Raw genomic sequence first — 18433 nt, forward strand, 5'->3', positions numbered from 1 at the left:
TCAAGTAAGGTGGGAACTGAGAACTGACCTGGATTGGCAAGATGAAACCTTTTTGTGACTTTCATAAGAATAGTTTTGTAGAACAATGAAAACCTAATAGGAGTGGGTTAAAGAGAGGATTGGGGAGAAATAGAGAAAGGGAGTATAGACAATTTTCTGGAGGAGTTTATTTTTTTTAGATTTTTAAAATTTTTTTTGTTTTTACTTTTATTTGCATTTATTTTATGTAGAATTTACTCCCGGGCCATAGTTTTTATTTCCTCAGTTTCTTCTGGGAAATGCTTTTTTTCCTGTGAAACCTTTTCTGGTTTAGGAACTATTTGCTCTTTTTCAGTAAGGATTATCTCAGTGTGACAGAGAGAGCTCACACATGGGTTAATCTGACCGTGAGCCCTGTAAGTTCTACACCACATCCTGGTGGCTTTGTTCACCTGGATTTGTTCAATGGCTAGAGGATCTACATCTAAACCCTTAAGTTCACTATTACTCTCCACATTTTTAAGCCTGTGCAGTAAAAATTCCACATTCTTTTTGGGCCACCCACCCTGTGTCCATCCCCACTGTTTGGCCTGGACATACCTACCAACTCCACCAGTATAGTGATGGAATGGCACACATCGCTTCTGCAAAGTGACATCTTTGAGATACTTGGTGGCTTTTTGGATATGCATACCCTTCATGGCCTGGGCAGTTTCACGTGTATTCTTAAAGTGGACGTGAAGATTTGTACTTTTTGATTTGCATGATTGTGTAGAGTTTTCTGGATCAAGTGAATAGTGAACCGTTGTCAGAGATCACCTTAGGCCGCTATGGGAAGAGCTGGTTCTTTTTTTTTTTTTTTTTTTTTTTTTAAAGAAGAGTGGTAAAACAGGAAAGGGGCTGAAAGGGAAGTAAAATCCTTCCTTAGTTTATTCCTTTTTTTTTTTTTTTAATGGCAGTTATTATAGCATGCTTGTGTACTGATGGTAATGCTCTAGGAGACATGAAAAAAAATGATATTGTAGGACAGAGGAAAAATAATTCAAGGAGCCACATTCTTGCATAGCCATCAAGGAAAGGAACCTGGACACAAATGATGGGGTTAGCCCATTCTTTAAGAGCAAGAACACTTTATCCATTGTAACTGAGAAAAGGCAGAATTAAGTGGAGACAGATACAGGGAAGCATTTAGGTTTGGTGGTGGGAAGTTGAAGTTCTCTCATTGCTTTTATTTTCTCAGTGCAGAAAGAGGCAAGGCCTTTTGCTGGGAGTGCAGAATGGTGTTGGAGTTTGAGGAGAGAAGAGGACAAGTGAAATAATAGTTACCATGGAAAGGGAGAGAGGGAAACTAGCATCAGCAAAATAGATTGCTGGCCTGTGCTGAAAGCTCATTTGAGTATCACGGCAATTTAAGGGGAGGTTGTCAGGACAGTTGTTTGTTTTTCTCCAGACACCTTTAATTGCTTGTTTAGATTTACAGGTTAGTCTGAGAGTTGGTTTTAACCTGGGTGAGGATCTGGTTTGCCCTGTGAAAGAGCAAGAGGAGAGAGCTGAGAGGACGTTATTGTGGGTGAACATAGTTCAGGCTGTGTGAGGAATGAACTTTCCCTTTATTTACATATCACTAGCTGGTTCCTTTTAAGATTTCAGTAAGATTTTCATAGTTTTCTTTAAGTCTCAAATAAAATTAATTTCATACTTTTTGGATCATGATTATGATTGAAATCATTTTCTCATATTGTTCCACTAATATCAAATCAAAAGTTGCTTTTGTAGATTTGTTTCATGTAGTACAATTTTGTTTAATTTATTCATTCCTTTTAAGAAGCTTAAGTTGAAACACTTAGATTTTCTAGGTATGCTGTCATGTTATCTGCAAAAATCAATATTTTGATTTTGTCTTGCCATATGTGTTCCAGAAGAATGTAAAAAAAAAAAACATAAAAATTTTAAGGAAGAATATTAAAACATCTGTGGCCTCCATCTATGTTAAGAAATATCTTATTACCACCTTACATCCCACCCCTTTTTTTCCCTCAAGCAGTATGGTCTAATTGAAGCTACTGCGAGGATGGAAATGTTCTGCATCTATACTAATATGGTAGCCACTAGCTACATGGCGCTTTTGAGCACTTGAAATGTGGCCAGAGCAAGTGAGGGACTGAATTTTAAATTTCATTTATTTGTTTTCTCTCTGTGTTGTTTTTTATTTGAGAGAGACAGAATGGGGGAGAGGGATGAGGGGGAGAGAGGGAGGGAGTTGAGAGAGAGGGAGGGAGGGAGAGAGAGAGAGGGACAGAGAGAGAGAGAGAATCAGAGAGAGAGAGAGAGAGAATCTTAAGTAGGCTCCATGATCAGCAAGGAGTTTGACACAGGGCCCAATCATCGCATAACCCTGGGATCGTGACCTGAGCTGAAATCAAGAGTCAGACCTCAATGGACTGAGCCACCCAGGTGCCCCTTAAATTTTGTTTAGTTTTAGGTTGCTATTTAATTGGCCATTGCAGCTCTACACATAACCTCCATTCTAAAATTTGTGTTAAATCTTCTCTCTTTTGTAGACCTGACAGTACTTGTTTTGGAGTATGGAGCAGATTCAGGGAGCTATTGTAAAATAGTACAGTTGTCATATGGCCTTCACCTAGTTTCTCCTGGTGATAATATCTTACATAATTGTAGTACGTTGTCCAAACTAGGAAGGAGATAATGGTATACGATTATCAGCTTAAGTGCAGACGTGACCTGAGTCAGCTTTCACTATTTTTTTTTTTTACATGAGGGAAGAGTGTAAGTGAAACTTTATCACATGTATAGATTTGTACACCCAACACCACAATCTATGGATACAATACACAATATGTGGACACAATCTATTATATCTATAATCTATTGTATACAATCTATTGTATCCATAGATACACATATACAGTCTAGGATACAAAACTATTCCATCACCACAAGGAAATTCCCTCAAAACATAAATATAAATTATTTACCATACTTAGTAATAGTATCCTTAGTATAGGACCATCAGAATGCATTACAGCGGGAATGATGTATAGTCTCTGTTGCACTACTAGTGAGTTGTTTATATGGTTGCTTTTGAGACCCACTACTATTTAACTCTACTATTTAACTTTGAGATGTATTAGTTACATTGAACAGGGATGTGTGAGGCACATAGAAGTCCTGAGCTGCGTACATTTACAGTATTCTGTTCCATACAGCTTCAGAATTGAACTTTTGTTTACTTAATAATTTGAATCATCATGTTCATTATTGTTTCTTCCTGATTTGAAGTATGCCTTAATTTCCTCACTCCATCTGGGTCTCATGTTGATCCTTTGTATCTCAACTCTTGCAATGGCTTGTTTTCTTTTCCTGCTTCCTTTCTGCTATTCAGTTGAAACTTCTAGTGCCTAGGGTTATAGTGACCTACTTAACAAAATTTTTAAGAGTCCATTTCTCTGTTAGCACCCCACAATTTCAGCTATTTTCTTACTTCCACTGGGGGCTATATTACACAGTTCTCCATGCTTTCCACCCACTCTCTGATCTCTTCCCTTTGGTTAGCAATAGGTCTGGGCTCATTTCTCCAGTTCTTCCCTTCTCCTTCTAGATTTATTCTCCCCGGAGCTCATTTTGTCTCTGACGTTCATTCCCTCCTTCACATTCACATTGCTCTGTGCTTGTAGTACTCTTGTGGTTTCTTTGTTTGGATTATTAAAAGAGTTTCCTTGTTGGTCTCCCCACCTCCTCCTTCCAGTCTGTTATTTTTACCTCCAGCAGAGTATACATCCCAAGAACTTTCCTGATCATGTCCTGTCCCTACTTAAAATTTTTTATGAATTCCATTTGCCTGCATGTTATAAACCAAAAACCTTAATATGGCATTCAAGGCCATCCTTAGCCTGATTCCAACCTATATTCCATTATTTTCTCTCACCATTTGCTCCAGCCATATCAGACACTTTGCCTGACACACACAGTACTTTGCTCCCATTTTGCATTGTTCACAGTGTTCTTTTTACTTAAAATGCTTTTCCTTCTTCCTGTTGTAAGGTTTTCAGATTTTCAACGTCCAACTTTTTCTTTTTCATTTTCATTTTCACTTTCATCCAAATATCTAGGTATTTATTTTAATCAAATATGCTTTTAGGTTGTTAACCACTCTCACTTTTTTCTTTCAAGATGTAAATAATGCCTGCTTTGGCAGCACATATACTATAACTGGAACGATACAGAGAAGATTAACGTGGCCCCTGTGCAAGGATAACATGTAAATTCATGAAGATTTACATATTTTTTTTAGAAAAAGGATGTTTTTAAATATAATTTTTAAGAGATAATGTATTTATATGGTACAAAAATAAGGTAAAAATTCATCAAAGTTAACCCCCCCTTTTTTTAATGTTTTGTTATTTATCGTTGAGAGAGAAAGCACAAGCAGGGGAGGGGCAGAGAGAGAGGAAGACACAGAATCTGAAGCAGGCTCCAGGCTCTGAGCTGTCAGCACAGAGCCTGATGCGGGGCTCGAACTCATGAACTGCGAGATCATGAACTGAGCCAAAGTCAGCCACTTAACCAATTGAACCACCCAAGCGCCCCAAAGTTAAGCTCTTTTTTGAAAGACACTATTAAGCAAATGAAAAGACATGTCACAGAGTAGGAAAAAATATTTCAGAACACACATCTGACAAAGGACTTATATCCAGAATATATAAACAATTTTCACAACTCAATAGTAAATGAATAAACATGAGCAAAAGATTTGTATAGATCTTTCATCAAAGAAGAGACACAGTAGCAAATGGTGAACATCTTTAGTTATCAGAGAAATGCACATTAAAACCACAGTTAAGACATTACTACCCAGCAGTTAACCTAAAAAGATGATTCTAAATGCTTGTGAGGGACAGAAATCAGAGGTTGCCAGAGACTGGGAATGGAGGGGAAGGGACTGACTACAGCCTTTAAGGGAACTCTAGGGGTGATAGAAATACTCTATGGCTTGACTTCAGTGGTAGTTACATGCCTGTGTATCTTTAAAAACTCATAGAACTGTGTATACCTAAAGTTTGGATTTAACGGTGTAAATTATACCTTAATAAACCTGACTCAAAAAAAACTAAAAGGTAAACCATGAAACAAATCCCCTACTTTACCTCTGCTCTCCCAAATGTACTCATTTTCTATACTGCCCTTATCCCTCTTTCCAACCAACAATATAGGTAGCTATATTGTTACGATTTCCTAAATGTATTCTTCCAGAATTTCTTTTTGCATATATAATAAATATGAATGTATATTCTCATTTTTCTCTTTTTGAGTCAAAAGGTAACGTGATGTATATTTTACACTTGTCTTTTTTCCCCACAGTATATCTAGGACATATTCCCATGTGAGGATATAGGACTTCTTCCTTCTTTTTTTGCAGCTGCAAAGTATATTCCATTTTAAATATGTACTGTAATTTATTTAATCAGTCCACGATTTATGTACATATGGGTTGCTTGCAGTCTTTTGCTATCACAAACATTAATGTAGTGAACGAATGTGTTACATCCGTTATTTTTGTACATATGCAAGTATATCTATAAAATAAACTTCCAGAAGTGAAATGGCTTTGTCAAAGAGAATGCATGCATTTGTAATTTTGATAGATATTGCCAAATTGCTGTTAATTAGGGAAATTTGAACAGATCCTCTATTTTAAGTCCCCATTAAATGTTGCCTTATTCTTAAGACTTTCTTCTTCAGCAGGACTTTTCTTTCTTCCCTTTCTCCAAATGGAACTAATCCTTACCACTCTTAGGCTTTTTCATAGCTCTTTGTACTTTGCTAATGATGTTCATTATAATCTGCTTTAAATTAGAATTAGTTGTATATATGACTGTTTTCCCCAGGTGGGTTGAGTTGTCTTTTCTGCTTTATATAAAGTGGCTGAATTTTCTTGACCTGGCATTATTCTTTGATGAGTCACATCAAGATCTTTCTATACAGCTGATCTGTCTTTAGCTCTCACTTTTTCATGGCAGAAGCAAGGTCAGGGGTGCTCTTAACTGGAAAGGATCCCCTGGGTTTGTCTTGGCTAGAATCTGTTAGGGGACATCTAGATGTCTGATTAACTGTGGACTGGACTGCAGAGTGTGGTAATAACTCTGGGGTTTTTATCCTGACAGTTACTGGAATTAAAATAACTGGGCAAAAGTACGTGCTACAAAAATATTTTTGTTAGTGAAGGCTCTTGTCAGGTAATGAATAAAAGTATAGCCAGTGAAATGTTATTTAGTGAAAAAGATTGATGGTAGGCTTTCATATATAATCCTACACATTCTTTGTTTAGAAAAGGAATCTCTGACCTCAGAGTTCCATCAAATTGAGAATATTAAATATTCCTGTCAGTCATGAATGTCTTAGGAAAATATTGAGATCTACCGACTATGATTGTCAATGAATGGCAGCTAAGAAAAGAAAGGACATCTAAATATATTGCGGGAACTTTTGATTACCGAAATTGTTATAAATACAGGGGCGCCTGGGTGGCTCAGTCGGTTAAGCGTCCGACTTCGGTTCAGGTCATGATCTCACAGCTCGTGAGTTCGAGCCCCACGTCGGTCTCTGTGCTGATAGCTCAGAGCCTGGAGCCTGCTTCGGATTCTGTGTCTCCCTCTCACTCTGACCCTCCCCTATTCATGCTCTGTTCTCTCTCTGTCTCAAAAATAAATAAACGTTAAAAAAAATTAAAAAAAAATAAATACAAAGACTATTTTTAAAATATTTACAGCTTAAGAAAAAAACAAAAAGGAGTAATTAAAAAGGGAAGAGAGGGGCGCTTGGTCAAGAGAGTCAGCATGTGACTCTTGATCTTGAGGTTGTGAGTTCAATCTCCATGTTGGTTACAGAGTTTACTTAAAAATGAAGTCAGGGACACCTGGGTGGCTCAGTCAAATTGAGCATCTGACTTCGGCTCAGGTCATGATCTCACTATTCATTAGTTCGAGCCCCATGTCAGGCTTTGGGCTGACAGCTCAGAGCCCAGAGCCTGCTTCGGATTCTGTGTCTCCCTCTCTCTCTGCCCCTCCCCTGCATGCACACTCTGTCTCTCTCTCAGAAATAAATAAACGTTAAAAAAAAAAATGAAATTCTTAAAAAAGGGAAGACAGAATTTCATGAAAGAAGGAATATACAGAAAACTATTTGAACAGATTACAAAAATGAGTAAATGAAGGAAGAACGTGTAGAATGATTATCTTTTAGCGTATGACCAGAATGATTCTGGTAACAAGATTTAAAAAATAACATTTATTGGGGCATCTGGGTGGCTCAGTCGGTTGAGTGTCTGACTTTGGCTCAGGTCATGATCTCAGTTTGTGAGGTTGAGCCCCACATTGGGCTCTGTGCTGACAGCATGGAGCCTGGAGCCTGCTTCAGATTCTGTGTGTGTGTGTGTGTCTCTCTCTGCCCTTACCCCACTCATGGTCCATCTGTCTGTCTCTCTCTCAAAAATAAATAAACATTATAAATAAATAAATAAATAAATAAATAAATAAATAAATAAAACATTTATTATAGTCTTTTTCTGGCTATAAAAGTAATACATCTTAATTGAGGGTAATTTGAAGTTACTGGGAAAGAAAAGTCTACTAATGAAAATTATTGGCTGTGAACGTTTTCAGGTTTGTCAAGTTTTCATATTGAGTTATGGTGCCATCCATGAGTCTTTAGGGTATTGATTTGATCCTTGTGAAGCAGTAGAGTGGAAACAATGTATGATTTCAAATCAAAAGACGTTGGTTGATGTCTGGTTTTATCACTTACTAATTCTGTGTCCTCACATAAGTTTAGTTAACCTCTCAGAGCCTGTTTCTATGTCTGTGAAATGAGCAAGACTAAGACCTTGCTATCACAGTTTATATTGCAGTGGAAGAAGACAGGCAGTGAACAAATAAGTAAAAATATAAATAAAATTAATTTTAGGTATTGAAAGGTATTATGTTAAAAAAATAAAACAGTAAAAAAGGGTGGAGTGGCATTGAAGGGGGGGAGGGGTAGTATTTTAGATTAGGATAATTAAGGGGTACTTCTCTGAGGAGGTAACATTTCAGCAGAGAGCCTAATGTGAGGTAGAAGAGCTAACCATTGGAGGCATGTGAAGAGATGGCTTTCCAGCTGGAGTGAGTAGCAGAAGATGCTAGAAACACAGTTGGTTGTAGCATAAACCATAACTGAATCTATTTTGGAATGGGGCCAATGCCAAATCATGGAAATCTTGTAGGCTGAATAAGAGTTTGGACTTAGTATTCTAATTTGAGCTCTCTGAGAACTGAGATCATGTATTATTCATGTTTGGCTTTATTCCCAGTACCTAGCATGTAATAGTTACCCAATAACTTGATTTATGAATGTATGAATTATATATTTAGAGAGGGATATAAGTTGCCATCATTTTTGAATTGAGTTTGAATGAAATAGCCAAGACATGAAGAGGTTGGCATCTTTACTTAGAGATTCCTTGTGGTCTTACTGTACTTAAATGTAACCAGCTTAGCATGATTCTGGACATGTGAAGGCATTTAGTGTTTTCTTTCTTTTTTATTTTTAAAAAATGTTTATTTATTTTGAGGAGGGGGGAAGAGAGAGTGAGAGAGCACAAGCAGGGAAAGGGCAGATAGACAGGGAGAGAGAAAATCCTACGCAGGCTCTGCACTGTCAGCAGAGTCTGATTTGGGGCTTAATCTCATGAACCATGAGATTCTGACCTGTGCCAGAATCAAGAGCCAGACACTTAACCTACTGAGCCACCCAGGCGCCCCAAGTGTTTTCTAATGTACAGAATTTATTTATCATAAATGCTACTGTATTTTAAAATGTAGGTAGAAAAAAAAATGGGCTCACTAATCACTAAAATGTTAGTTTTTAACATGATTTAGAGATATTCTCTAATTTTCTGTAATTTCAAAATAAAAAATTAGAAATTTAAGTAGTATTTTATTGTGACAGTAATGCGCGTTTCTCCCATCTACTTCATGTGCTCAGGTGTGTGAGTCTTTTGTTATTTGAAGCTCATTTTATTATTCTTTACTTCATTTTGTTGTAGCCTCGAGCTGTGGCAGGCTTTCGAGGGACAGTTCGTTATGCGTCAATAAATGCTCACCGAAACAGGGTAGGTATATGAACTTAGAGTCATGTCTGCATAAGCATGCTGATGGCTTGAATCAGATTGACTTTTTTATATTAGAGTACACAAGTGTGGAAGGTACTTGGAAGCAAAGGGTAATGTGTTAGTAATACTAATGTATGGTGGTGTGTAGAGTAGATAGTAGATGCTCGCAGCTACATAAAAATAAAATTGGATTTGTTGGAAAAGATAATAGCTCTGTGTGTGTGTGTGTGTGTGTGTGTGTAGGGAATCTTGTGTCCTTAATTAGGTATAAGTAAGTGTTAACAGGTTGAATATAGAATTTTGAAGAAATAAATTATCTGTGTTCTAATCTTAAGAAGTTATTTGGGAATATCATACTCTCAATACCTAATGAAATATAGGAGACAGCATTGTACTTGCAGTACGCATTTAATCTGTGATATCCCCTCTCCATTAAACCTTTTCTTTTCATGAAGATCTCTCAAACAGAGATAACTTTAAAATTTGCATCTTAATAAATTATACCTTTTAGATTAAAATTTTAGTCTCTTTTTTACTTTGCTCCTTTTGTTCTTTTGATTTTTTTTTTCTTTTTCTGAATCTTAATTATGAGTGGGAAAGGTGTTTATTTTATGGAATCTGAATCCTTGAACTTGTCTGGATGAAGCTGAGGCATTTAACAAGTGATTCCTTGAATAAAAGAGAAATCTTTTGGGGCGCCTGGGTGGCTCAGTCGGTTAAGCGTCTGACTTCGACTCAGGTCATGATTTCACAGTTCATGAGGTCAAGCCCCATGTCGAGCTCTATGCTGACAGCTCAGAGCCTGGAGCCTGCTTCAGATTCTATGTCTCCCTCTCTCTCTGCCCCTCCCCCACTCTTGCTCTGTCTCTCTCTGTCTCAAAAATAAATTAACATTAAAAAAAAATCTTTTCTTGACCTTTTATTACTTTATTCTTGTTCTGTGAAGCCAGAGTTGCCTTATTGAAAATTTGACTAATGCTAACTATAGTAAGAAGAGTATGCTGTGGTCTTATATGCTGTGCTCTAGTTAATTTAATTTGGTTTCTTATAATATGATTATAAACTGAAAATAGGAAAAGTATTTTTATCAGTGCATAATGTAGCACCCTGCCAAGGCTGTCAGCTCATTTGGTTTGATTCAGTGTTGTATTAATATGGCATCTGGTCAACTATTCTGCCTTGAAAAGATATATTCTTAAAATCCTTTAGAATTACTAGGCTTTCTAATTAATTCTGTGTAAAAATTTGGTCAACGTTAGAATCTTTGAGATAAGACAGTCTTTCTGAGATAAGCATAAACATTTCCAGAGATCATTATAACTACATATGCATTTCCAAAGAAGCTAGTAGAAAGAGATTATATATTTTTACTTTTTTTAATTTGTACAAATTTCTTTTAAAAAGCTTTTCTAGTATAGAGTGCTCTAACAGTTAACTCTGTTAACCTGCATATTACTTGTTTTTCATCTGACCTTGGTAAAGGAATTTGATTATATATATCAGCAGTTCTTAACCTTCTTTTCTGCTCCCAAGACACCTGAGATGTAGAATCCTTTACAGAGCTTCACAGTGGTTGTTAGTTTATGTGGTGATGCAGGAGTGCAACTAGTGGAACTTTCAGAGATGCTGGTCTAATTTTAAAACACTGCTCAGATAATTCTAATATACTTCTTTCTTCCCTATTCTGTGATCTTGATAATTTCTAAGCATAATGCACTCCATTTCTTTTGGGGTTTTTTTTGGTACCTTGATCTTAAACTTTTAACATGAATAATTCTCAGACAATATACAACTTTTCAAAATACATGAACTCTGTTCACTACATTGTTCTACATTTCAATCCATTATTAATATTTGTAGTATCTCATTAATTTGAAGAAATTATTTTACTGTCTTCTCTGATTCTGTGGTTTCTATTGAGAAGATCTTTGTCCGTTTAATTTTTGTTATTTTGTATTTAGTTTGTCATTTTTCTTTGACTATTTTGGATATCTTCTCTTTGTCTTTGCTTTTCTACAGATATGTTCTTTTGTGCCTGTATGTGGATTTCTTTATAATTATTCTGTTTGCAGGGTGCGTGGGTATCTCAGTCAGTTGAGCATCTGACTTAAACTCAGATCATAATCTTGCAGTTCATGAGTTCAAGCCTCACATTGGGCTTGCTGCTCTCAGCGCAGAGCCTGCTTGGGATCCTCTGCCCCCCACCCCCACCTCTGCCCACCCCTGGCTTGCGCTCTCTCAAAAATAAACAAACATTAAAAATTATTATTCTGTTTGGGATTTGTTGTGCTTCCTAAATCTGAGCATTCATGTCTTTCATCGATTTTGGAAGAACCTCAGACATTTCTTCTTTAAATATTGCCTCTTTCTCTTTCTTTCTGTACCCTCTTTTTTCATATCTCAAATTGATATATTTGTTAGATCTTCTTGTTTTGCCCTCCATGTCTTTTAGGTTCACTCTCAGATCTAACTATTTGTGCCTCTGGGTTGCATTTCTAAATACTTTCTTCAGATCTGTCTTCCAGTTCATTAATTTTTTTTCTGCTGATTTTGATTAGCTTTTTAATCTTTCCCTTGAGTTTTTAATTTCTAGATATTCTTTTTGGTCTTTTTTCAAATCTAATAGGTCTTTTTATTTTTTGGGGTAGGATATGGTTCCTTCCTGATGACATTTATTCCCTTTTTTTTTAAAGCTTAAACATTCTAAAAATTCTTAAAAAAATTTTTTTTTAATGTTTATTTATTTTTGAGAGACAGAGACAGAGCATGAGACAGACAGAGAGGGAGACACAGAATCCGAAGCAGGCACCAGACTCTGAGCTGTCAGCACAGAGCCCGACACACGGCTCGAACTCACAAACTGTGAAATCATGACCTGAACTGAAATTGGACACTTAACCAACTGAGCCACCCAGGCCCCCTAAACATTCTTATTTCATATTCTGTATCCTATAATTCCATATCTGAAATTCTTGGATATCTAATTCTGCTCTGTAATTTATCTTGTCATTAGCTTATGATAGCCTGCTTTCTAATATATTTTGTACTTGTGAATAATGAGCTTATATTTTATGGGACTTTATAGGACTTCTGTGAAGCCTGAATTTATGGGTTCTTTAATGTTGACAGGATTTTCATTTTCATCTGTCATTACCACAGGGTGGGATCACCCAGAAAACAGTTAATTTCTGGACTTGGTTTCCCAGACCACACATGTGGTATAAATTTAAACCCCAAATCTGAGTGAGGGGCAGGACTATGGTAACAAATTTTCAGGGTAGTTTTTTTTAACCACTAACTTTATCCCTTTGATAGTGGTTAAATTTTACAGAAAAAAAAAGTTATTGCTGTAAAATGTACGTATCAAATATTGAACTAAAGATAGCCCTTTGAGGGTCGGAGCTATATGGTGAGGGCCTAGGGGAAAGTGTCTCAGTTACAGCTTCCGTCTTGTGTAGTATCAGTACTTTTATACCTGTTCCCTTCCTGATTGTTAAAACCCTGGTTGATAAAACCTGTAACAGATGTTCCCAAAGGCAAAGTTTCAGCATCAGCTTGCTTTTCTTATTTCCAGCTTTCTTTTAATTTTGGCTCCTAGAATTTGCTTTAATTCTTTTTTTTAATTATTATTATGGTAAAGAACATATCACATTAAATTTACCATGTTAACCATTTTTTTAATTTGAGTATAGGTGACACACAATGTTACATTAGTTTCAGGTGTACAATATAGTGATTCAACAACTCTGTGTTATGCTATGCTCACCAGTGTAGCGTATTAACCATTTTTAAGGGATAATTCAGCAGTGTTAAGTATATTCACATTAGTGTGCAATAAAGTTCTAGAACTTTTTCATTTTGCAACACTGAAACCCCATACCCACTAAATGCTAATTTGCCCTTCACCTTCCCTTCTTAATGAACTGATTTATTAATTAACGGGCTGTTAATTACATTTCCAGCATATCTGGGTTTTGGGGTGTTCTTTATACCAAAAAGTATTTCATTATATCTATTTCTATTATGCAGATTGTTACATAGCTGTGTAGATATATTTACCAGAAGATTTTATGGGAAATATGTTAAAATTTTTAAGCCTCATAAGATGAAACACAATGGTTAGGCCTTAGACAATGTAATATACTCACAAGGAGTGGTAATGTATTGTGACTGAATTCTCTTTGGCTTATGAAGGAAATGGGAAGACATGATGACCTTTGGTCCTTATTCTACATGTTGGTGGAGTTTGTGGTTGGTCAGCTGCCTTGGAGAAAAATAAAGGACAAGGTAATTTTGAAAACGGAAATGGAAATAACAGTTTTAGTAGGGGAAGGAATAAAAATTTCTCCTGGGTAGGCATAATTGATGAGAACATACTTACATATAAAAATTAAAATTAAGCTGTTATTAAAGATCTAATGTTAGGATTTTTTTTCTGTGTACATTGAGAATAGATACTCCTTTGAGTATCTATTAAATCATCACTTCTGATTTGATTTCTAGCTTTCCCTCTTTTCACTACTTCTCCCGTATTCATTTTTATAAGTCAAGTAAGTTTTTAAATTTTAATTGTTACATTATATTGTTTGATTTGAAAACTGTGAACAAATGTGTTGGTAAAGAAAAGTAGACTAGATTTAACTCTTTAACTCTAGATAACTCTTTTTTGGCGAACTGTCAATTCACTGATGCAGAACTCTGTTACCCTTTTGATTATCCTCCCCTCTCCCCCTAAGGGATTGTGCATTAAGCTATTAGTAAGAGCTCAATTCTTGCTTTATACTTAATTACCCACTATCTCATTCCCTAGTACATACCCTTGAGACTATTACTGAGAGGCTGTTAATGTGTAGCTGCCAAGAGAAATTGACTTTAGTTCCTGTTCTCTTTACTTCCCAGGAGCAGGTAGGCTCTATTAAGGAGAGGTATGACCACAGGCTTATGTTGAAACATCTCCCTCCAGAATTCAGCATCTTTTTGGACCACATCTCTTCTTTGGATTATTTTACAAAACCAGACTACCAGGTAATCATCTTTGGGAGTTCTGTGGGCTAATCCTTCTCTCTCATTTAGTCTTTGTCTTCACTTACTGTAGCTTTGAGGGTATTGTATATGAGTGTGGAAGGTCCTAGAATGATATTATTTTAATACATCCTGAGAAATGTGGTGACTGACTGATGAGGACTGTGTGTGTGTGTGTGTGTGTGTGTGTGTGTGTGTGTGTTTGTGTGTGTTCCCATCTGGAAGAACATACTTCATTAGAGTTTTAGATTTGTGTATGGTTGAATAGATTTTACTGTTCCTGCTGTGATTCATCTGGTATATAGAACTGCTGATAGTTGAAATTATGTAAATCCTATAACTAATTTGTTGACCAGAAGGAAGTGTCCAGCTAGGTAATGTATCTGTTGAGGGCTTAGGGCTATAATATCGTATGTTAATATGCTATGGAACAACAGTTGGTGAAGATTATTGGCTCCATTTTATCTGTGGTCAGTCAATCATTTCCTTAGGGTTTCCATTAATAAGGCCTTATAAGGATTGACTAAGTTTACCACAAATTGCACCCCTGGCCCCAACCAACTGTATTTCAGAAGATTCTTTTGCTCTCAGGGAGAACTTAATATAGCTTAATGCAAGATAATCACTACCACTGAAGTCATAAATGAAGCCACCCATAGATTAAACCAGGCATATGTCATTTCATTCCACTTTGCTTTATTGCACTTTGCAGATATTGCATTTTTTACAAATTGAAGGTTTGTGGCAACCCTGCATTGAGCAAGTCCATCAGCACCAATTTCCAACAGCATTTACTTATTTTGTGTCTCTGTGTCACATTTTGATAATTGTGAGATATTGCATACTTTTTCGTTATTGTTATATAGTGATCTGTAATCAGTGATCTTTGATGTTACAACTGTAATTGTCTTGGGGTACCATGAAACATACCCATGTAACATAGTAAACTTAATCCATAAATGTTATGTGTGTTCTGTCTGCTCCACCGACCAGCCATTCCCTGTCTCTCCTTCTGCTTGAGCTTCCCTATCCCCTGAGACACAACAATATTGAAATTAGGTCAACTAGTAACCCTATGATGGCCTGTCAGTGTTCAGGTGAAAGGAAGAGTTGCACATCTCTCACTTTAAATCAGAAGTTGGAAATGACCCAGCTTAGTGGGGAAGGTATGTCAAAAGCCAAGATAGGCTGAAAGCCAGACCTTTTGTGCTGAACAGTTAGCCAAGTAGTGATTGCAAAGGAAAAGTTCTTGAAGGAAATTAGAAATGCTACTCCAGTGAACACATGACTGATTAGAAAGCAAAACAGCCTTATTACTGATATGGAGAAAGATTTAGTGGTCTGAAAAGAAGATCAAGCCAGCCATAGCGTTCCCTTAAGCCAATGCCTAATCCAGAGCAAGGCCCTAACTCTTTTCAATTCTGTGAAGGCTGAGAGAGGTGAGGAAGTTTCCAAAGAAGAGTTTGAAGCTAGCAGAGTTTGGTTCATGAGGCTTAAGGAAAGAAGCCCTCATCATGACATAAAAGTACAAGGTGAAGCAAGTGCTGATAGAGAAGCTGCAACAAGTTATCCAGAAGATCTAGCTTCTGAAGGTGGCTACTACACTAAACAACAGATTTTCAATGTAGAAGGAACAGCTTTCTATTGGAAGAAGAGCCATTTAGGGCTTTCATAGCTAGAGAAGAAAAGTCAATGTCTAGCTTCAGAGGTTCAAAGGGCAGGTTGACTCTCTTGTTGGAAGTTTTTGCAGGGGCGCCTAGGTAGCTCAGTCAGCTGAGCAAGCATCTGACTCTTGATTTTGGCTCAAGTCATGATCCCAAGGTTGTGGGATCAAGTCCCGTGTCAGGCTCCATGAAGCCTGCTTAAGATTCATTCTCTCTCTCTCTCTCTCTCTCTTTCCCCTTCTCCCTCCCTCCCTCTCCCTTACCCCCTTCCACCCCTCTCCCCCACTTGTGCTCCCTCGTGCTCTCTCCTCTAAAAAAATCAAATCAAATAAAAAAGAAGAAGCTACTGCAGCCGGTGATTTGAAGTTGAAAGTAGTGCTCATTTACCATTCTGAATATCTAAGGGCTCTTAAAGAATGCTAAGTCTACTCTGCCTGTATTCTGTAAATGGAATAGCAATGCCCAGATGACAGCATATCTGTTTAAAACATGGTTTACTGAATATTTTAAGCCCCCTATTAGGATCTACCACTCAGAAAAAAAGATTCCTTTCAAAATATGACTGCTCATGGACAATGGACATGGTCACCCAAGATCTCTGTTGGAGATGTACAATGAGATTAATGTTTTCATGCTTGCTAATACAGTATCCATTGTGCAGCCCGTGAATCAAGAAGTCATTTCAACTTTCAAGTCTTAATGTTTAAGAAATATGTCTTATAAGGCGATAGCTGCTATAGATGATGATTCCTCTGATGTATCTGGACAAACTAAATTGAAAACTTTCTGGAAAGGATTTACCATTCTGGGTGCCATGAATAATACTGATGATTCATGGGAAGAGGTCAAAATGTTACCATGAACAGGAGTCTGGAAGAAGTTGATTCCAACCCTCATCGATGAATTTGAAGGGTTTAAGACTTTCAGTAGAGGAAGTAACTGGAGATGTGACGGAAATAGCAGGAGAACTAGCATTACACATGGAGCCTGAAAACATGACTGAATGGCTGCAATCTCATGATAAAACTGTAATAGATGAGTGACTTCTTATGGATGAGCAAAGAAAAGTGGTTTCTTGAGATGGAAGCTACTTCTGGTGAAGAATGCTGTGAAGATTGTTGAAATGAAAACAAAGAATTTAGAATATTCCATAAACTTGGTTGATGAAGCTGTGGCAGGGTTTGAGAGGATGGACTCCAGTTTTGAAAGAAGTCCTGAGTAGCTCAGTTGGTTAAGCATCCGATTTAGGCTCAGGTCATGATCTCATAGTTTGTGAGTTTGAGCCCCATATCAGGCTCTGTGCTGACAGCTCAGAGCCTGGAGCCTGCTTCAGATTCTGTCTCCCTCTCTTTTTCTGCCCCTTCCCCACTTGTGCACACACGTGCTCGCTCGCTCTCTCTCTCAAAAATAAATAATAAACATTAAAAAAAGGTATCACATGGAACAGAGAAATCACTTGTAAAAGGAATAGTCAATCAGTGTGGCAAACTGCATTGTTGTCTTATTGTAAGAAATTGCTATAGGGGCGCCTGGGTGGCTCAGTCGGTTAAGCGGCCGACTTCGGCTCAGGTCATGATTTCTCGGTCTGTGAGTTCGAGCCCCGCGTCGGGCTCTGTGCTGACAGCTCAGAGCCTGGAGCCTGTTTCAGATTCTGTGTCTCCCTCTCTCTGACCCTCCCCTGTTCATGCTCTATCTCTCTCTGTCTCAAAAATAAACAAACATTAAAAAAAAATTTTTTTTTAAAAAGAAATTGCTATAGCTACCTCCACGTTCAGCAGCCACCACCCTGAGTAGTCAACAGCTATCAACATCAAGGCAAGACCCTCTACCACCAAAAAGATTGACTTGCTGAGAGCTCAGATGATAGTTAGCATCTTCTAGAAATATTTTTGTTTTTAAAAAAATTTTTAAATTTATTTTATTTTATTCTTTATTTTAGAGAGAGCACATGCACAAGCAGGGGAAAGGGGCAGAGGGAGAGAGAATTTTAAGCAGGCTCCACATTCAGCATGGATCCCAACATGGGGCTCATTCCCACAACCATGGTATCATGACCTGAGCCAAAATCAAGAGTCGGATGCTCAACTGACTGAACCATCCAGGCACCCTCCAATAAATATTTTTAATTAAGGCATGTACATTGTTTTCTTTTTAGATATAATACTATTATACACTTAATAGTATACAGTACAGTAGAAATAACTTTCATATCCCCTGGGAAGCCAAAAAAATCACTTGATTTGCTTGATTGTGGTATTTGTTTTATTCTGGTGGTCTGGAACCCAATCTGCAATATCTCTGAGGTGTAACTATAAAAATGGTGTATCAGTTTATCATTTTCATATACAAAGGACAATACATAGACTTCACTGTTAATGAAAATTTTACATTCATCAGTGTTGCCTGGTTGAAAGACTCTGAACAGATAGTGAACTTACTTGTATGTGGTAGCTATTTCTGTGTGAAATGGCAGCTTTTGTGTTTTTTTTTTGTTTGTTTTTTTTTAAAAAAAAATTTTTTTTTAATGTTTATTTATTTTTGAGACAGAGAGAGACAGAGCATGAATGGGGGACGGTCAGAGAGAGAGGGAGACACAGAATCT

At 37.1% G+C, this 18433-nt stretch overlaps 1 protein-coding gene and 1 non-coding gene across 6 annotated transcripts in view; both read left to right on the forward strand.

The window, feature by feature from the left end:
- TTBK2 (tau tubulin kinase 2) overlaps positions 1–18433 on the forward strand; it is a 167941-nt gene that overhangs the window by 97848 nt on the left and 51660 nt on the right. For all 5 annotated transcript variants that reach the window (XM_058738036.1, XM_058738035.1, XM_058738037.1 and 2 more), the window contains 3 exons: positions 9080–9145; positions 13340–13432; positions 14045–14170. In XM_058738036.1, coding sequence (XP_058594019.1) covers positions 9080–9145; positions 13340–13432; positions 14045–14170 — 285 coding nt within the window. The remainder of the gene's footprint in view (positions 1–9079; positions 9146–13339; positions 13433–14044; positions 14171–18433) is intronic.
- On the forward strand, positions 4184–4286 carry LOC131518335 (U6 spliceosomal RNA). Its single transcript, XR_009265026.1, has one exon. It is a non-coding gene; the product is annotated as a U6 spliceosomal RNA (small nuclear RNA).

The sequence above is a fragment of the Neofelis nebulosa genome, chromosome 7, assembly GCF_028018385.1.
Source record: "Neofelis nebulosa isolate mNeoNeb1 chromosome 7, mNeoNeb1.pri, whole genome shotgun sequence".
Taxonomy (NCBI): Eukaryota; Metazoa; Chordata; class Mammalia; order Carnivora; family Felidae; genus Neofelis; species Neofelis nebulosa.